This window comes from Cucumis melo, chromosome 5 (assembly GCF_025177605.1).
Source record: "Cucumis melo cultivar AY chromosome 5, USDA_Cmelo_AY_1.0, whole genome shotgun sequence".
NCBI classification, from domain to species: domain Eukaryota; kingdom Viridiplantae; phylum Streptophyta; class Magnoliopsida; order Cucurbitales; family Cucurbitaceae; genus Cucumis; species Cucumis melo.
In genome coordinates, this window is record NC_066861.1 from 28,171,352 (window position 1) to 28,191,738 (window position 20,387).

Genomic DNA, 20,387 nt, shown 5'->3' on the forward strand with positions numbered 1-20,387 from the left:
GGTAAATCATTAGAATTTAAGAGTATTATTTTTATTCTTTTGATTTAAATTCAAAAATTACACAGAAGAATAATAGTGTTACAAGAAGAAGTGTATATTCATTCCAATGTCTAACAACTTTAGGCAACCATGATGTAGATAGTAACACACACACACATCTTTTTGTGGTTATTCCCTAAAGAAGAATTCCATTTCCATTTTCATGAGCTTGAATCTTCAAACACACACCCCGTGAGTTCGAACTCTGCATAAAAAGTCATGTAAACAGACAAAGTTAAAAGCTTCATTGGAGAAAACATTGTTCATCATTCTCTTGTGACAATCTCTTTTCAAAGAGGTGTTCCAAATTTGAACAAAATAGAAAGTTGGAATGTGCTTTCATAAATTTTATTTTACTCCGTTTTTATAAACTTCAAAAGCTTACTTGTCTGCTTATTATGCATCTTGTTAATGAAGTAGAGGAAGAAAATGGAATTACATTAGGATGTGTAATTTTACTTACTAAAATACAAAAGGATTTACGATGACTACAATAAAATGTTTGAAAGTTTAGAGGCCAAGTAAGGGTATGATCAACATTAAAATGCAGTTTCTATAGATCTTTGTGTGCAAGAGGTTATGTCGAGCCATTATACTGTCAATAGGAATGAGCGAATAAACTCTGTTGATGGTTTTGAGCCAAAGACTTGACATCGTCAACAAAGAAAACCACATCAGTCAAGTCCTTGGAGTTGTTCGACAGGCTCACTACTTTCAATATCTTAATCCTCTTCAAGTTTATATCGCCTACCATACTTTATTTCCATATTTTATATGTTTGAGAACTCGAAATTCTTGGAAAGAGAGACATACTGTTGATTTGTCTGTGACAAATCAGAGATGAGTCCTTGCTACAGGTTTGATCAAAGTAGTCAAGTCACCTCTGCTCTGTGAGTCTTACTATTTCGAGTTTCTCCAAAATATTGATAGAAATGACATGTTCATCCCAATCTTCCTGCAATAAGCATCATCAACGCCATTGCCAAAAAGAAAAAAAGACGAAAAAGAAAAGATAGCTTATGTTTCGAATGAATTTCATGTAAATCATCATTCAAGGTATTTTCGCCAGGTTTATGTTTCAAACAATTTAACAATTTCTAGTTACCTAAGATTTTATGTTTCAAACAATTTAACAATTTCTAGACTTCTCGGAAGTATACATACCTGAATTATAATTTCTGCTTCATGCATCTAGCAAAGACAAATTCAAGTAGCAAGCTGGAATGCAAGTGTACTTTCTGCCTGCTTTTCAGTTCCCAAACCAGGAAATTGCCCAATATCATGTCCTTGAATGGGCTGAAACTCCTTATGTAAACCAACTGCAAATTCTTCGGAATGTTCGCTGCCACTTTTGAAGTAATCTGCAATCTACAATAACATTTCATTTTCGGTAAAATATAATGCTACAAAAATCCAGGGCGATCTGACTGCCATTACATTTATTCACACATAGCAAATATGAAACTACCCTTCTAACTACTGAATATTGAGTGGTATGCTTGTCATCGATAAATTAGAAACAAGAGTACAAATAAAGAAAACTCAACAAGCTTACATGATTTCCAAGAGCTATCCCACTTAGGGCTGCTGATTCTATATTTGAGCCTAGTAGCCAATCACCACAGATACCAGCTCTTCCATGAGGATCAAAGATGCATGGAATACCTGGTGAATTTGTAGGCAGTGCTGCACCCCTGTATAGAGAATGTTATTAAGGAAGTCAAGAAATATCTATACCATATTAAACATTCTGTCGTCCATACATTCAAGCTTTTGAGTTGAGCATTCTTTTCCTAAATCAAATATTAGGGCAAGAGATCCTATATTGAATCTTTGCAACTTCATTTTCTTGATATTTTGGGAGTTACTTTGTTGTTAGTTTCGTGTTCACCTATTGATCTCAGCTTTTGAGAGGTTTCTTTAGTGTAGGAGGTAAAAAGAAAGGGACATTTGTTTAGAGGTTATGATGCTTCATTTAATGAAACTTCAAGAATAGGAATTACACCAAGGATATGCAATTTGCAATGTGCGTTATAAATATATAAAGTTTCAAACGATCAAGAAAGATGGTTCAAATGTGCTGAACTTAAGTTTAGTTCAAATTCATGTGAATTATGTTTTGGTTTATTACCATAGCTGAACTCGGGTGTAAAAGGGTTTTGGCAGTGACCCTTTGGACAATCCCAGGGCAGCTTCGACACCCTCTAGCATATTTTTCTTCACTTTCTCAGCAGTAGAAGTTGGGATATTCTCCTAACGGAACATCATAGTTGATATATCCATCAGTACTTTAACAAAAAAGTTGATGTAAATTAATTCAAAATACGCTATGAACAAACAAATATCAAATGTCGACTCAAAGGTGTCATACATAGTGATACTATTATAAGTAAACACAATAAAATGAACAGGCAGCGACAAATTGATTACAAATAGTCAGAATTTTTTATACAATGCACAAGCAAGAATGAAAAGATGGCCAAGAAAGCCGTTCATTTCGCTCCTATTACTTGTTTCCATACTATTTTCGCATTGGTGGAGCATTCTTTCCTTTAATGAAAGCTCATAGTCTTACTAATTGATTTTTTCCCCATAACTGATATTAAAAATGGAATTAAAGGAACTCTTTCTTTTCATTTCTAGTGGTCGTTTTAAAAAATAGTGCATGCTCCTCCAGTTTCTAGCTGGAGCCCCCAAAATACAAATCCACTGATGATCATAACCATGACAATGTTATTAGAGTTATTGTAATAATTAAAAAGAAAAAAAAAAGGCATTTGAATATTTGATAAGAGTGTAGGCAAAGTGCAAAAGTTGGCAAGCCTAATACAAGGTGGAAAACCAACCTGTGGAACCTTGTTCTGTTTCCCATATGCAGCAGTACTGAGAAAGGTCCAACAGTGGGGTCCATCTTTCTGAAAGTTTAGAATTTTTTTGTTATTGTTTGCCATCCATGAGATGGAATCAACCCCTTTTACAAAAGCTCCTTCAAATGGAAATGTTTGTGCAGTATCTGGGAAAGGAAGAGGGTCCTCAAATGCAGCAAGGAGGGCCCATATAGAACTCAATTCTAACCTCTACAAACACAGAATAGACAGAATCAATTAAGGAGCATGTAAATACTTATTGTTAAACAAGCTGGAAAAATTATCAAAATTTTCACCTTCATTTGTCTAGCAATCAGAGGTAAGCCAGATGTTGAAAGAAGCCGATTAGCACATTTACCTGCCAGCATAACCAATTCAACATTTCAAAATCTAAATCATTCTAACAGAAAAATTTATGATAAGCATTATGACAAAACCGAAAAATAAAAATTAATATATATTGCAGCTGAACCATAATGATATCATGCGAATGGAATTTAAACCTCTTGCTTCAGAAATAATGTGTTTTGGTAGTCAACACTAACTCATAGAATGAAACCACCTAGCAACTGTCAAAAGTCAACAACATATGGAGTCTTCAAGCTCTAGAAGGAAAGAAAGAACCATCAACTTGCCATTGTGTGCGATTACAATAGCATCAAAATGCCCACAAGGTTTCCCGTTCTCACTTAAGTGCCACATTCCATTAAATGGCTCCAGCTTACTTATCCAGCAAGGGCGGATCACATTAATCAGAGAAGTCTAGCAACAAAAGTCAAATAGTAGAAAAGTCAGAGGAAATCAAGGGCAAAAGCTATATCTAAAGAGTGTAGAATACCATACCACAGCATAGTATTCCTTTTTTTTCTTTTCTTCAGGGATTAATAGTAAACTAGAGCTCATTACAAACTTAGCCATCAATAATCAATAGTTTCATTCATGCAATCAGGATTACTAAATATTATGTCCATATAGATTCCATCGTTCATTCAACTATGATCAAAGTTTAAACATGTTGTAAGCATAAATCTTTGCTACTAAACAAGGCAGCGGCTGGTTTGTTGCTTATTTCTTCCTTATACTTTAGTGCACTTCTTAAATGCTCTTGTTGAAGATCTACATTTCAATCACCTGAGATAGCAATGAGTCAGCAAGTGGCCGCATACCATTTGTACCAATATACCTTGGACAGGAAGACATTGGAACAAATCGACCACCCAATTCAAGCTCTCCAACAGTCCCCTTCCACTCTTTAACTAGACCTGCAGCCAACCAACCATCGACCAACTGAGCAAACTGGTTATCCGTCACTGTAAAGAATTGAGCCGCATGATCAAACATTAGGGGTTCAGGTCCAAGACTTCTAGTCCCCATTCTTCCTCCCAACCCATGTATACCCTGCAACAAAAATTAAAATTTGAAATGCCCCCTCCTAGATTAACTAAGAATAAAAAAAATAAATATCAACCAACATAAAAGGGAGTTCACAAGGTGCATACAAATCCATTCACTAGGCACTAAAAAGCCTTTAAATCAGGTGAATAAGAGCAAGACATTCGAACCATAGACCTGATTAACATCATATGGGTTGACAATTGAGCTATTCTCGCTTTATTTAAAAATTTAATATTTGTAGTTTATAAAAGCATTTGGCATCTCCTTGTTGATCGATCTACTCATAAGAAATCTCATTAAAATAAAATCTTAACAACATTTTCACAATATGGACTAAACATGATTAAATTGTCACCAATTCAAAGGTAATATGAACTAAATCCTAATGGAAGTACATGGACTGAAATAGTCCTTTTTTTCCTAACCCAATTCAAAGATGTTTCCCAACATGAAACATATGTCACGTATATAGAATGAGCCAAAACTAAAGAAAAATTCAAATATGAAATAACAGGCACGTAATAACCAACCGTGTCAAAGACGGTGGAACGAACACCCCTTTTCTCCAAACTCAGAGCACACATGATTCCCGCCATGCCGCCGCCAATAATGGCTATAAGGGGGTCATCGGAGAGAGCAGAAGTGAAAGTAACTTGCTCCTGATTGAAAGTTTTCTTCAGAATCGACCTCCTAGAGGTACCGTACGATGATTTTCTTCGAAATTTGGAGGTGGGTTTGTTGCCATCCATGGTGGGTTTTCTGGAATTGAGTCTAGAATTAGGTTTAGGTTGAGAATCGGATGCTAGAACCGGAGTGAAATTCCTGTTGCTGTAGGGTTTCGAGGAGAAGATCGTAAGTTTAGAAATTTTGAGGGGTTGAAGAATGAGGGAAGAGGAAATGAAAGGGGTGAAGAAGGAAGACATGATTTTTGTAGAGAAAACAGTGGATGAGAGAAGAACAAAGCTTTCAATTAATCCTCTTCTCCACTCTCTTGCGCGCCATTTTGTTCTGTTCGTTAGATATCCATTGGTTCCTTCAAACTTCAAAATGGATTTTTTTTTATATAAAAAAAATTAAACAAAAGAAAATTAAAAAAAAAAATCTAAAAACATTTACGAATATAACAAAATATCATAACCTATTTACGATAGAAGCTATAGACTATGTTTATAGACATATATATATAATAGTATATTTTGATCTATTAGAGTCTATTTTGCTATATTTGAAAATAATTTTTTGTTAAAGAAATTGAAAATAAAACCTTAATTTTTCGATTAATAATATAAGTAGGATAGTAGTTGAGCGATTCTTCTTAAAAGATAGAGACCAAAATAATTATTTTATAAATAGATAGATAAAAATGAACTTTATAAACTTTTAACTTTCTTAGTTTAGTATTTAGTCATGCCATCTGTGACAAACAATTAGAGTCAAATATGGACAGACATGCATGAAATTAACGTGCTTAATGCGTATTTAAAAGAAATGTGTCTAATTTCTATACTACTACACAATTTTTTAAATAATACATTTATGTTACACATGAATTAAAACCTTTTGAATTGATAAAAACGTTACACTTCAAATGTGTTCGACTAAAAAAGTTAGAGCATCAGAGAAAGTAAAGTTGTGAAGTAGGAATTTCACAGCTTTACAACTTCACAATTCCACCTCTTGCTCCCAAGCACTCGATTAAGCTTCTATGTCTCGCCACGTGATCCCAAGTGGAAGAGTAAACATTGAGATCTCTTTCAAAAAGTTTGTTCTAAACTTTCTTTTGTTTACTAAAATGTTATCGTTTCACATTTATCACCTTTTATTTAATTATACGATATATCATTTTAGTTGATTATATGTAAAACAAAAGCCAACACAGACTTTGTTCAACTTATTCATATATATATACCTTAACCGAATGGTTGGTGATTCAATCTCCAACTCCATGCATTTTTAGGTAGATAATCAACAAAATTTCAACCAAATGGTTCAAAATTCTCACCCAACTCAAACTTCATCAGAATCAGCATCAAATACAAATCTTTGAAAACCATAAAAAATCATTCTCCAATCCTCCTAAAATACACCAATTATAGTTAAGAAGGAGAGAGAGAGATACAAAGATAGAAAGCAAAAGTATATCTGTATCTGTGTATACACAATAGTTCACACTGAATCAAAATCTCCCTTATATGTATAACATAAGAAATCATTATAACTTTCATGGGAAAAAAAAAAAGAAAAGAAAAGAAAAACATATACATTTCATATTAGCACAAATCACTCAGTGAAGTAATTAGATGTAAAAAGAAAAGAAAAGAAGCTGTTTTCTTTTAGGTAAAGAAACAACTAGCAACTGAAAGATCAAGCTTTTTCTTTCTTTGCTCCCCCCCTCTTTTTTTCTTTTTTTTTCTTTTTTGTTTTTTCTTAGTTCACATTAAGGAGAAAGTAAATGTTCATGACTGAATGGGGATATCTACATTACTTGTGAGTGGATCAGTTGTTGCAAGAGTCGTTTTTTTGGTCTCTCTCTCGCGCTTCACATGGTTTCTATGTTTAAAAGATTCATTGTTGTGGCATTGCCCATTCACTTGTGCTTTGCTTTTGCGAGCTATGCCGTTAGCTGATGATTCCTCTGATTTCTGACTACTAAAGCTATGACGATGTCCTCGTGGGCATAGTTTTCCTTTTTCCTCTATGCTAAAGTTCATCGAATCACCACAGCTTTTCCTTCGAGTTAGATTCGGAGACTTTGGCCGAGTTAATGGTAACTGACATAAAATACTAGTTAAAAAACTTTGCCATCATAAAACAAAGAAGCATCTGCAAAATGTCAGTCCTTACATGGTAGAAACAAACTTAATTAATTTTTAAACTCTTGAAATTCCCAGCCCGTAAGGGCATACCGAGTTACCCGTTAAGCTACTTTAAAAGCCTAAGAGGGGAATGATCGTATCAGAATAGAGTTTCAATGGCTACCTTTTTTAATTCTGTCTTTGGTGGTGGTCCTTCATAATAGAAACTGGGCACTGGATTTGCTTTGATCACTAATCCTTTCCTAAGCTGCTTGATTGCTGCTTCTTGCTCTTCCTAAAAGCATTTTAAAGCAGTAAATCAAAGATGGAACTAAGCTGATCCTTTCCCTCGTCAATACAAAGTGTTGAAGAATAAGATATGCAACAAACGTAGAAACAAAACATAAACAAGAAGGTAATACAAACTACCTTAATTCGTGCTTCGTATTGGATTCTCTCTGCCTCCATAGCTTTGTGTTTCTCCTCCAACTTGTTATAGAACTGAATAGAGAACATAATTTCATAAGTAAACAGAAAACCACAGATTGAATGGCAAGGCAACGTCTAAATTGTTCAACACAAGTAATACCTCCTTCCTTTTACCAGCACGTTCAGCCGATCTAAATGTAGGAGCCGTTCCGATAGTTACTTTAGATTTGAGTTGTCGAATAGATTGAACAGTACTATGAATGGGCTAAGGATAACAGAAAATCTGATAATATGAACAAATTAAGAATTTACAAAAAAAAAAAAAAAAAAAGGCTTAGTTCTGTACGGTAGTTGTTGAAAAGAGGATACGAGGAGGCGATAGACCAGTGATCTTCTTCGTGATGCTTCTTAAGATCGTTCTGTGAAGATTTACACGATGATTGAGGCGAGTTTGGCTGTAGAAAAGTAAAACATATAGAAATCATAATTTCGTGCATCTCATTTTCTAACAGAAATCTTAATCTATACTTTGAAGATATAAGAAACAAGGTCAGGAGGGTAGGACATTCTCAACAAAACTGTAATGCAACTAAATATATTTCCCAAAGAACTATAAACAAAACCAACCATTTTGAAGATAAAGATATGCAATGGCATTTTACACTCACATAGACTCAAACTAAATCGAAGTTGAGGCAGTTTGAAACTCGTAACTGACCCTAATGAAACTGAACAAAAGTGCATAGTTATATTTGTGTTGAAAGTCCATGAAAGAAGTCCAATAGAAGATCAAACCCGAAAATCAAAGTCGGGAAGCTGTTTTCCAGTCAATAATGTTCTATTCAAGAAGATCTAACTAGTCTTGTGGTACTTTTCCAGTTTTCCTATTGCATAAAAACTACTTCTAGTAGTTTACAAATGTGGCTTCATTGACATTCCTAAAAGTTGTACTTACATGCGAGTTCTTTTCAGGGCTGGGAGGATGCAATTCAATTGTATTTGGTGACGCCTCAACGACAGGAATTGTAGTCGAAGTACGCTCGGTCTCGATGGTTTGTGAGCATGTGACTGCTTTTTCCGGTGACTGCATGGGTGGCTGTTGAATCTTGTGGTTCACCCTCATTATTTTTGGAGTAATAGCTATAGTCCCAGGCGAAATAGACTTATTGAAGTCACTGATTTTCTGTGCTACAGTTCTCTCCTCCTTCTTCTTTTCCTCGAGTACAAGCACCGGTGCAGGTGCAGGTGCAGGTGCAGGTGCAGGCGGAGGCGGAGGCGCAGGCACGGGCTCGGAAACGGGCACAGGCACGGTCACAGGTGCAGGCACACTGGCATCAAGGTTAGAGCTTTTGATGGCTGCAACGTCGTGCTCTGTTTCTTGATAGTTTTCGGCAAACGAATTCTCCTCGCCCGATTCCTTCTCTTCGAATTCCTCCAAATCAATACTTTCTTCTGAAATTTTGGGGGAAACATGGGCTTTTTCATGAGAAACGCCATTTAAAACCACTACAAGACCATTTGGCTTCTCCACTACACCACCAGCAATTTCCCTACCCATGACCCTGCACCAAAAACACCAACAACATCGCAATCAAAATCCTCCAAAAGGAAATAGGCATCATTTTCCAAACCAAAATCAAAAGAACCTTTAATACAAAATTTACAAACTTACACTCACTCAACTTGATTTAACTTTGGTTCAAAAGAAACAAAAAGCCTCTCGACAACAACCAACCAAATTATTTAATATAGATTATAAAAGAGGAATTGACTTCTGAACTAAGAAAATCAATTAGTTTCTCAAAAAAACTCCATAAAAAGTAAGGAAGAAAAGAGAAACATCAAATTGAATCCTCAAGAAAGCTTCAAATATAAGCTCAAAATGCAAAAGGAAAGTTCAAAAGTTTGTATTGACCCACAGAATCAAAAGGGTTAATTGAAAATCCCAATTCCACCACACCCAAAAGAAAGAAAAAGAACACACACAAAGATTCAGATACTAGAGAACCCCATTTCCCCAAGCTTCAAAAACAACTCAAACCCATCAAAGAAGAAGAAAAAAGGATAACCAAAAAGAACCATTTTCATCACAACACAGCAAAAAAGATGAAAAAGAAGACAAAGGGATTCATATCCACCGTTAAAAAACTCAAGAAAAACAGAGAGAAACATAACCATTAGAAAAAAAAAATGAAAAAAAGATGAAAAACAGAGAAGAAGAAGAAGAAGAAGAAGAAGAAGAAGAAGAAGAAGAAGAAGACCCACCTTGAATAACCAGCTCCCCTTGCCGATCTGACAAGATCTCCCTGGTTCCCCACTCCTTTCTCCCTCCCCTCCCCTCCCCTCCCCTTTCTAAAAACAAGAAAAAGAAATCAAAACAAGTGAAGATTTTTTTTTTCTTTTTGAAAATTGGGTTATTCTTCTTTCCTCTTTTATTACAAATAAATCAATGTTAGCGGTTTTCCTTTTCGTTAGCGTAATGATCGGAAGAGAAAACAAAACCCCAACAACAAAAGAAATGAAGGCTTTTTATCGGTGTTTTGCTGTTGGATTGGATGGCTTTATTGTTTATTTATAGATCATAGACCAAATATCTTCTCTCCTTTTTCTCTTTCTTTCTTTTTGGGTCAAATTTAATTGGCTGCTCTTCCTTAAAATTATGTATTTTTATTTGACGGCGTTGGATTATTAACGCTTTTTTAGTTTAAAAAAATAAAAATAAAAATAAAAATAAACCCACAAAAAGACAAATCTATTTTATTTTTATTTTTTATTTTTTATTTTTCTGTCTGTGGGACCTACTTCAAAGATGTCAATTCTGCCACGTCATCATGGTAAGAATATTGAAACATCCTCACCTCACGTTTTAAACATAATCAATTTTAATTCAATTAGATTGAGAAATCATTTATTGAAGAAAGTAGAGAATTTAATTTCTTTATTTCATTCACATAACTTAAAAATGGGTATCCTTCAAATCTCAATTTATGAACACTTTTTGAAACTATACTACGTTGGTTTTTTCTTTTTAATTTTATATTTTCTTAACCGTTGCAATGTTGGTAAATTTAACACATTCAAAACCTTTTAATACACTTATAGTTTTGAGTCTTTAAGACACTGACTATTACATTTTCAATAAACAAACGACTCCTTAATATCTTATCAATTGAATTATGTTTTAGTCACACTCATATATCAAACATGTCAACATACATAATAATACATATTTTTTTTTTAAAAAAAAAAAACTACTATATTGATCAAATTCATATTTAAATCTATGGCAATGTACTTAAATACATTATTTTTAAATATGTTAAATTCAAATCAAACTCTATAAACCTTAGTTTTTGTTAGAAGAACAAAAGAAAGAAATAAATCTTATTTTCATTCCTCATTTATCATAAGCCATAAGAAGTTAGAGTATCACGAGTATTAAGTATTAAATCACCACTGTATGTATGTATATATGATTTAAACATAACGACCTATTTCAAGTATCAAATCACATTGATTTCGATCTCCAACGTCATACCATCGTATAACCTTATATATATATATATAATGTTTAAAAAAAAATTAAAAAAAGGAATGGGTAGAATTGGGAATTGTGAAAAAGAGGTAGTTGCTTTCAGTTGGGCTAATCAGATAAGGAAAAGTCTTTCTCAATTGTTTACAATTTTCTTTCATTTTCAAAACCCTTCAATCACAATTAATTATTGCAAATTTAGAACTCAAATTATATTCTCAAAATTAACAAAAAGCAACAAATATAAAATGTGATCCTATTTTTAAATTAACGACGTAAGTTGACGGTCTTTTAGGATAAATAGATGGGCCAAATTGACCAAAATGGGTTCCTAATTTCAACTATAAAATAAAACAATAAAAATTCTAAAAACATTCATTTTAATCGTAACACATATTCGAATATTCGTATTTAATTTATAATCGTTTTATCATATGATATTTGTCACATAATTTTCTTCTGCTCTTACAATGTATTCACTTGGTCAATGCAATCTATTGACATATAATTTTAATATCGATTTATACTGATATACAAGATATCTTTTTACTTTTACTTCATTGTTGATTAGTTGATTTAAGAAAATATATTAACTTGAACGATTTACTACTGGTTTCACGTTAGATTTGTTTGTAAAAATAAAAATAAATAAAAGCAAATAGATTTTTAAATTTGAATAAAGTTATTTGTCATTGGTGGATTTTTTATTATTATATTTAAATTTTGGAAAAAAGATATCCAATTTAAGGTTGAATTTAAAAGGAAGAAAAACAAAATGGCTTTATTAGAAAATGTATCCACCCCGTGAAAAATAAATGACCAATGAGATAATAAATAAAAGCTTGAGAAGTTCGTTGCTAAAATTTTTAAATTAAATAAATTTAAAAAAAAAAGTGAAAATCTCTTAACTTTTTACGTGAGGTTTTTTAAAAAATATAACAAAGTGACCAAATATTTACGAATAATTTCAAAAACGAAAAAAGTTCACTGACATGAAAAAACTAAGATCATTTAGATTTGATTACATGCTACCAAATTTAAACATGATCGTGTTTTGAACTCCAACGATATTTTTTTTAAAATTATATTTAGTATACAATTTTGCACCAAATAATACTTTAAAAAAAAGAGACAATGAAAAGAAAAACTACAGAAAAGGAGGCAAAGAAAAATAGTAAAAAGAAATGACATATCTGAAATATTTTAGAAAAATGACTTTAGGAATTTTTTAATTTTGTTATAACAAAAATTTCAATGGTCAGTTATATTTACGAAAATTACACTTTTTATTTTATTCAAAAGATAGTATATTTAATTTTAAAAAATGAAAACGTTTACCAATATCGTAACAAAAAAACACTATAGAAACACTTTAATAATTTAAAACTAATTTCCAAATTTCAAACACATAAATTGAAACTTTGAGAAGTAAAAGAAACATTAAATTTGAATTTTTGAAATATTAAGAATAATATTTATAATCTTATGGTTTATTTATTTTTATTTTGTATATATTGATAAAAAAAAAAAAAGAGGAGAATTAAATAAAAGATAGTCAAAGCAGAAACATAGGATATGTATATTCAAATTGGTTAGTGGGTGGAATAAAATCATTGTCAAGGTTTCTTAAGTAAATTTTTTAAACCGATTTTCTACTACCAATAGTATTAATAAAAAAATTTATTTATCTTTAAAATTTTCATAAACTATAAAATAATTGGAAGTATTTTGATATAAAACTTTTATTTAAACATTTTTTGGTTGGATTTAATGACATAAATTATTCCATAATTACCCTTTGGATTAATCATTCTTTGACTCAAAGTTAATTAATTTATGTTTTTATCTCTCACCAAATTAGGACCCTTGATTAATTAACCAACAACACAAGCATCTAAGCATCTTTGTAATGAAATAACGTCTTGAATTGGTGGGTGTGAGGCCATTTTTTGGGTCATTATAATTATGTGGAAGTTTCATTGTAAAGCACTTTAAATGAAGACCAAATTGGAGCAAAATTAGGGGTTTGTCACAAAGAGATTGAAATTTCAACCATATCTATATCAATCAACATTAATGCACATTCTTGTTTCATTATTGCCTCTTTTCCCAACATTTTATTTCCCCTACAACTTTTTCTAAATATTATATCATAATTTTTTTTTTTGATAAGAATTCAACAGGTAAAGTACATGTTTCGATTAAAAAATCAGATGTTTTAATTCTCTCCTGTCTCGCATATTGTTGAATTTAAAAAAAGAAAAATGAAATATGTCTGTATCATTATATTTAATTGACTAACTTATTACTAATATTCTCGAAGTTTTTTTCTTTGTTTAAAAAAATTACTCTTATGGATTTAAAAGTTACCTTGAAATATAGATCTTTAGAATTTCAAACAAAAATCGGATTTTAGAACTGTGTGACGATGACTTATAACGATTTAGTGATTCACAATTTCGTTTCATGTCACCTACTACACTGCTCCATATTTCAAATTTTGTCCAAATTAAAAATAATTTTTACCGCATGGTTAGTTTTGAAACGTTTATAAAAATTCAAAATATGAGTATTTTTTTAAACAAATACCATAATTATTGTAGGATATTATATATATGTAAATTTAAACTTCCTTTATTTCATAATAATGAGATCATTTTAATTTTAATTACATCAATAAAAGTCATTTTTCTAAGTTGTTTGGAAGTATTGTTTAAAGATACAAAAACTCTATTTTTTTAATTTAGAAACTTGCTTCACAAAATATATTTTAGAAGTGATTTTTAAGATAATTATAGATAGACGAAAACAACATGTTGATTTTTTCATGTCTATGATTTAACTATTATTGTATTACATACGACCTAAATTTAGAATTAAATTTATGATAATTCTTCTATTTTAAATTGATTTATTAAAACTATAAATAAAATATAATCAAAGATAAATAATGACTAATTTTATGTCACTTTTAAATTTCAAAGACAAAATTTTAAACGAGACACGTTCATTCTATATTTCTAACATTCCAATTTTTAATTTTATGTCGTAATAAATCTTCGATCTATAGTATAAAATTTTAATATAAATTTTTTTAAAAAATATATCAAAATATTGGAAAGTTGAAATATTAAATACAAACACAAAGTTGGAAGGTCATTAGAAATTAAACCTTGAATCTAACCTTCAAATTATTTTTAAAACCCAATTAATTATTTTTTTAGAAAAAATGTATAGTAATGAATTGGATAATAAGCAAGATTATTAAATTTAAAAATTGAAACCTAAGCAAAGCTCACAATTTTAGTACATTAATGCATATATACATAAATTAGGAGTAAATATCGTCAAAAGGGATTTCTTTTTTTGATAACTAAAGCTAACCTATGGAAGAATAGTATATTTCTCTATTTTTTTGGAGGGGGAGTTTATTGAGTTTATAAAGAAAAAAAAGAGAAGATTTTAAGTCTATCAACCCAATAATTATTCGGTCTAAAAAATCTTTCGACAAATGTTAATTTAAGTCATTGAACTTTGAAGCTTGTATCAATCTAAACCATGAACTCTGGCAGTTATATATAGACTTAAAACTTCAAACTCTCACAAATACAATAATTTAAAACATGAACTTTTATATATATATATATATATATATATATATATCAATTATAAACTTTCAACTGTTTATAAGTTGAATAAACATATTAAAAATGTTCGTGACCCCAAAATTAAAAAAGAAAAGAAAAACTTGAGATCAGTTTCGTTGTCTCGTATAGCAAAACGAACCGACTTATTTACAAATATAGCAAATCCTTATTTACTATTTAGGATAGACTTGTCTCTATTACTGATAGAAAATAAAATTTTGCTATGTTTGAAAATATTTTAAACATTTTTATCATTTAAAACAAATTGTATCAAACCTCAATTTAAGTTAATAATATCATTCAACGAGACGTTGAAAAAGAAATTAATTAAGGAAATGACAATTTTTTTCTACTTCACTTTTTTTCTCCAAGTATTTTGTAACTCTTTTTAGTAAATACGTCTTCTATTTCTACTTACATACTAATGGTATTTTCTTGGTTCATAAAAAGTAAAAAGAAAAAAATTATTGAAATGCAATTTGTAGATAGAATATTGCTAATAAAAAAATTGTCAATTCAAAATGTATTAAACAATGATCCAATATTAACTCATCTAAAAGTCAAAAACAAAATGTACGTCGTAAGAATCAAAATAGAAAGATACAGAAATATACAGCACGTATATAATTAGATTTTAAATTAAAAATGACCTACGTTATAATTGTAAATCAAGATTATATATATAATAAAATAAAAGAAGAATTGTTATGAATAGCATAGAAAATGAAACTATTTATAAAATATAGTAAAAATTTCGAACGAAGAACAGAGAGTTGGATAAGTTTCGATATGCCGGAATTCTCTGCTCAATTAATGAACAAAATTTATGTAGTTTTGCTTGAATTGTGATAAAGTGAGATTGTCAAAAAGCTAAAGGCAAATTGGCTTTGGGAAGAGGAAAGTCATCCTAACTATGAAAAAGGAAAACTTGTTTGTATCCTTTTGGAAGGTGAGGAGACAAAAGAGAGAAAGTGTGTTTTTTTTTTCAAAGTTGGAGGAATGGCTTAAGATTTTACATTAAAAAAATGACATACATTCAAAGAATAATGTACTTAATTTTAATATAAAAATTAGTAAAATTAATTAGAGTAAAAAAAATTTAAAATATAGCAATAGTGATAATTATAATTACAGCATAAAATTTGAATCGTGTTAAAATGTGGACCTTAAAAGCTTATAATAGTTGCAGACATTGAACTCCTAGATAAGAAAAAATATTACTGTTAAATTTCTATACATAACCTAAATACGATGATCTATAATCAGTTCAATTTTCGTAATTGAAAACGTAAAAGTATAATAGAGTAGTTTGTTGCCATTAAAAAGAAGATTGAAAAAGACAATTAATTAAGGCAAAGAAACACCACCCACAAGATAATATATTTGAAATTATAGTGATGTGATTAAACAATAATATTGTATATTGAAAATGTGACACATAACAAAAAATAATATTCCCCTAACCATTGCTTGGTCCCATTGGCTATGAGATGTCAATGTCTAATTCTCTTAGAATAAGCAAAGTACAAAGAGGCCAATTTTAGGCCAACTTCTTCTTCTTTTAGATCTCATCTAAATCTTGTTTGTCCAATTTTCCCTTTTATTACTTTTTTTGTGTGTGTGTGATATTTGTCGGTGGTGATCGTGTGCATTGGATTGAACTATGAAAGATTCCTATACATTTTTAGTTTTGTGGGGTCTTAGAAAAATATTTCTAGGTCCCATTTGATAATTATTTTAGTTCTATGTTTTTCAAAAGAGAGAAAAAAAAAATAGGATGTCGTAATATTCTTTTTGGAAGGTGTGTGTATGCCGACTTAAATGAGTTGTTGAGTTTAATTTCACTTGGTTAAAATGTTGTATTGTCTGTTTGATTAAAAGACAAAGGAGTTTAGGTGTCGTTTTGTTTATGACTAAAAAATTATTTCAGAGAATAAAAAGTTCAGTAGAAAACAAAAATAATTTTTTTTTCACTGTATTTGAGGATGGTTTTAGTTTAAAACTTTTTAAATTCATATTCAAAATTTTCGATTAGTTTGGTAATTTAAAATAAAAAAACGTCGATCTATTGTTTTACTTGTTTTCCTTGTATTTTCTGTTTTTGTAAACATAAAAATGAAATAGGAACCACGAAGCAAATGAGACATCAAATTCTCATTCTCATGTATCGTTGAACTGGAGGAAAAAAAACACGATTCATAAATAATATTGTTGCTTAAAGGTGGTTACTACAACATACCAGTTTAACCATATGCTAAATTGAAATAAAAGTTTAGGGTTTCATTAGATACATGAATTGCTCTTATTGCATTGAGCAAAATGTCTTATCGAAAAAAACTCATTTTTTTTTAAATTAAACATTTAAAAATATATTTCAAATACATCTATAATCTTCAAATTTATATATAAATAGCAATAACTTTAAAATAATAATAATAAAAATACCTTAATAAGGATATATTAGATTAAAATAATTACAAGTCTAGGAACCTAGGATTAAACTTTTAATTTAACACAAATCCAAAAAAAAAAAAAAAAAAAAGGCAGAAATTTAAGATAAATTAACCCAAGCTAAAATTTAATAAGGTTAATTGGAATACATTTATCAAATGAGACAATCTAATGTTATGCATATTTGGCTACCCAAATAAATTGTCCCATAATTTACCTTACCTTACCTTACAATGAAAACTAACTATAAACAATCTAATGCTAATTTGATAGGCTTTGAATGCATCTCTTAATTAATTACACAAAGAAAGTTTATAATTCAAACATTCACTCATCATCTCTTCTTTCTTCTTAAAAAGAAAAAATGTCCAAAATCTCTTTATCTATATATAGTTATCAATTACTTCAATTAAATTTTCTAATGCTTTTCATGCTATGGGCCAAAACTAGTGGCAACTTTCTAATATTGGGCTTCCTTGGCCCAATTTATGCTTAAGATATGTGTGTGTATATTTATGTATATAGTTTTTGGGGAATGCTTAAATGATGGTTAATTATTATAGGTTTAATTATCCTTCAAATATATACTCTTAATGAGTCTAATCTGTCAAAGTTAATTTTTATCGTTGTTTAATAATAACAACAATATTTAGTGAATATGTTTACAAAGCTAATAAAAATTTAGACATAAAATAGAATTAATCGAAAGATTCGTTAAAAGCAAGACTACAATCAAACAATTGAAAATACAATAACTTAAAACTAAACAAACTTCATAGGGTAGAAACTAAACGATATCTTAACCTAAATGAGTTTGTACCATAATTTTGAATTTGCCACTGAAAGAATTGAACCATCTAAATTTTTGGATTATAATTGGTACCATGTTTAGATTGGTAGAGTTTTTTTTTCTTACAATAAAGATTGAAGATATGAACATTCGATTCAAAGGATATATACGTTGCGAGTGTTGACAGGTACACGAAGGTAGTTTTTAAAGGGTAATCATGACGAGTAGTAATTTTAGAGACTATAATCATCGTGTGTATAACAAATTAAAAAAATTGTAAATATAACACAGTCTATTAGCAATAAAACGTACATTTAGTAGACACTAGATTCAATATAATTTATGAGTGATACATCTTTTTCATCGATAAACTATGACAAATTTGGCTTTATTAATCTAATTTGTAATGGTTGAAATAATGAGTTGGATTGGACTTTGGTAATATGGATTTTTTAGATGGGTTGGATTTTATATATTCTTAATACTAAAAAACCAAATAAAAAAATTTAGGCACCAATTATAAATCAAAATTAATATTTGAGACCCAAATTAGTAACAAAAAATGACAAAAAAGACCAAGTAAAGATTTACTTGATAAAGAAAAAGTAGAGGGTAATTTGGGGAATCTAAAAATAGGGTGGGGGGGGGGGGGAAGAGAAAGTTCTATTCTAACGGCCTTTTACAAATACTAAAGACTTTTTGACCATCTCTTATTCCGGTGATAACGGTCAACAAAACTAACTTCCATCTTCTCCACCCAATCATACCTCACCACGTGTCACTTTCCCGCTCTTTCCCCCTATAAAATCCTTCTTCTTAACGACTTCCACCTCGTTTCCCGAAGCCCTTCAATCGCCCTCTCCCCTTCCATTTTTCCCGCTCCTTCCAATTTTCCCCCATACTATTTCTCAACAAACCCAAAATTCTTCTCTCTGATTTCCTTCCATCTGCTTACCGGAAAATACAGAGATTTTTGTTTTACTCAGTGAGAAAGTGAAAAGTTTTAGCAATGGCGACGATTGCAGTATCGGGAGCCACACCCGCCACTGAAACACAAAAGAAGAACAGAATTCAGGTTTCTAATACCAAGAAACCCCTCTTCTTCTACGTTAATCTTGCTAAGGTATATGTATATGTGTATATATATATATACATAAATCCCTCTTTCACTTCTTCCATTTCTTTCATTATTCGTTTGTTATAAAACTCAAAAAGATTATTACACCCGATTTCGTTATCGTTATGGTCTTCTTTTTAATGGAATCCCCAAGTTCGCAATGTATGAACGATTCATCGATAATCCGTGTTGTTCTTTAGATTTGCTTTCTCATTTGAGTAATTGGGTTTGTTTGTTTGTTTTTTTTTTTTTTTTCCTGATTGGGAATTCTAATCGTTATTGTTTGCCCTAAATTCAGAGGTACATTCAACAGCATAATGAAGTTGAGCTTTCTGCCTTGGGAATGGGTATTGTTTTCGTTTCTTGTAGTTTCTTTTAACTTATGGATATATATCTGATGAATTTTTGGTTTTCTTGGCTCAAATCCTTCTTTGGAATATTACAGCAATCACTACTGTTGTCACAATTGCGGAGATTCTTAAGAACAATGGGCTGGCTACAGAAAAGAGTATGATCCATAATCTTTAATGTTAATCTCTCTTGATTAAAATGGTAATACTTTATTTTACCGATATTCTTTATGGTTTTGTTATGAAACAGAAGTTTTGACTTCTACAGTCGGCATGAAAGATGAGAACAAAGGTCGTTTGGTTCAGAAAGCTAAGGTTTGTTCAATTAGTTATGAATGTAGAGATATTGTTCTTGTAGGATCTATTGATTTTGGATGAGTATCTGGGTTCTCATAAAATGATTTGTACTTTTCAAAAATGGTTTTAATCCTCTCTGAAATCACTCTTCAGCATTCTCCTTTTTGTGTTGAGATATTGAGAGTGTTGTTTTTGGTTTATTTTGTGATAGATTGAGATTGTTCTGGGGAAGTCTGAGAAGTTTGATTCTCTGATGACTGCGGCCACAGCAGTACCGGAGACAGTGGTGGCCGTTGCGGCAGCTGGCGAGGAGGAGAAAAAAGCAGAGGAAAACAAGGAGGAGCAGTAGGGGGAAATTAAAGAGAGAAAGGAATGTGATGTTACATTGTTGTAGTTTAAGAATCACATTTGCAATATCATAGGATAGGCTATTTTCATTTGAAATTCCTCTACTAGTTTTTCTTTGCATCTTTCTGGACAGTCACAGTTATGAATGAGATGTCATGCCATCAACCAAAAAGAACAAAAGAAAAAGAAAAAAAAAAGGAAAAAAAAAACCCCCTTTTTTTCCTCTCCATCAACTGTGTTAAGAAAAGAAGCCTTTTTGTGTTCATCATTTGGTACTTTCTTGTTCATTTAATGAAGTTGAATCCTTTGAAAATGATGGTTTTCTTTTAG

At 30.7% G+C, this 20,387-nt stretch overlaps 3 protein-coding genes across 6 annotated transcripts; 1 reads left to right on the forward strand and 2 right to left on the reverse strand.

Annotated features, from left to right (window-relative positions):
- Window positions 1-9: 9 nt before the first annotated feature.
- Window positions 10-5,329, reverse strand: LOC103496197 (uncharacterized). 3 transcript variants are annotated; one of them, XR_539109.3, is made up of 10 exons: window positions 4,832-5,329; window positions 4,038-4,304; window positions 3,542-3,668; window positions 3,203-3,264; window positions 2,886-3,116; window positions 2,171-2,292; window positions 1,595-1,733; window positions 1,204-1,407; window positions 853-994; window positions 10-244 (listed from the first exon to the last, which is right to left on the reverse strand). XR_539109.3 is itself a non-coding variant. In XM_017045541.2 (9 exons), exons 1-8 carry the CDS (start codon window positions 5,222-5,224, stop codon window positions 1,246-1,248), a joined length of 1,503 nt encoding a protein of 500 aa, XP_016901030.1. In that variant the 5' UTR covers window positions 5,225-5,323; the 3' UTR covers window positions 10-244; window positions 1,204-1,245. The 3 variants fall into 3 exon arrangements, 1 of the variants encoding a protein (XP_016901030.1); XR_007821002.1 differs by having other exon boundaries at window positions 853-990; window positions 4,832-5,323; XM_017045541.2 differs by lacking the exon at window positions 853-994 and having other exon boundaries at window positions 4,832-5,323.
- A 1,098-nt stretch (window positions 5,330-6,427) lies between these two features.
- Window positions 6,428-10,072, reverse strand: LOC103496211 (protein WVD2-like 1). 2 transcript variants are annotated; one of them, XM_008457989.3, is made up of 7 exons: window positions 9,791-10,072; window positions 8,481-9,087; window positions 7,895-7,980; window positions 7,686-7,779; window positions 7,526-7,597; window positions 7,281-7,391; window positions 6,428-7,072 (listed from the first exon to the last, which is right to left on the reverse strand). In XM_008457989.3, exons 2-7 carry the CDS (start codon window positions 9,081-9,083, stop codon window positions 6,758-6,760), a joined length of 1,281 nt encoding a protein of 426 aa, XP_008456211.2. In that variant the 5' UTR covers window positions 9,084-9,087; window positions 9,791-10,072; the 3' UTR covers window positions 6,428-6,757. The 2 variants fall into 2 exon arrangements, with proteins under 2 accessions (XP_008456211.2, XP_008456216.2); XM_008457994.3 differs by lacking the exon at window positions 9,791-10,072 and adding an exon at window positions 9,198-9,658.
- An 8,583-nt stretch (window positions 10,073-18,655) lies between these two features.
- On the forward strand, window positions 18,656-20,370 carry LOC103496224 (uncharacterized protein At2g34160). Its single transcript, XM_008458000.3, has 5 exons — window positions 18,656-19,068; window positions 19,361-19,409; window positions 19,508-19,570; window positions 19,663-19,727; window positions 19,921-20,370. Exons 1-5 carry the CDS (start codon window positions 18,955-18,957, stop codon window positions 20,056-20,058), a joined length of 429 nt encoding a protein of 142 aa, XP_008456222.1. The 5' UTR covers window positions 18,656-18,954; the 3' UTR covers window positions 20,059-20,370.
- The last annotated feature ends 17 nt before the right edge of the window (window positions 20,371-20,387 follow it).

What these genes read in the sequence shown, in the direction of transcription:
- LOC103496197 (XM_017045541.2), bottom strand. Translation starts at nt 5,224, where the DNA reads ATGTCTTCCTTCTTCACCCCTTTCATTTCCTCTTCCCTCATTCTTCAA. An exon ending in GTTCCACCGTCTTTGACACG is followed by an intron (nt 4,305 to 4,831) that starts GTTGGTTATTAC and finishes TTTTTGTTGCAG; the next exon opens with GGTATACATGGGTTGGGAGG. An exon ending in TATTGTAATCGCACACAATG is followed by an intron (nt 3,265 to 3,541) that starts GCAAGTTGATGG and finishes TTATGCTGGCAG; the next exon opens with GTAAATGTGCTAATCGGCTT.
- LOC103496211 (XM_008457989.3), bottom strand. Translation starts at nt 9,083, where the DNA reads ATGGGTAGGGAAATTGCTGGTGGTGTAGTGGAGAAGCCAAATGGTCTT. An exon ending in GTGCTGGTAAAAGGAAGGAG is followed by an intron (nt 7,598 to 7,685) that starts GTATTACTTGTG and finishes TTCTCTATTCAG; the next exon opens with TTCTATAACAAGTTGGAGGA. An exon ending in AATACGAAGCACGAATTAAG is followed by an intron (nt 7,392 to 7,525) that starts GTAGTTTGTATT and finishes AAATGCTTTTAG; the next exon opens with GAAGAGCAAGAAGCAGCAAT.
- LOC103496224 (XM_008458000.3), top strand. Translation starts at nt 18,955, where the DNA reads ATGGCGACGATTGCAGTATCGGGAGCCACACCCGCCACTGAAACACAA. An exon ending in TGGGCTGGCTACAGAAAAGA is followed by an intron (nt 19,571 to 19,662) that starts GTATGATCCATA and finishes GTTATGAAACAG; the next exon opens with AAGTTTTGACTTCTACAGTC. An exon ending in GTTTGGTTCAGAAAGCTAAG is followed by an intron (nt 19,728 to 19,920) that starts GTTTGTTCAATT and finishes ATTTTGTGATAG; the next exon opens with ATTGAGATTGTTCTGGGGAA.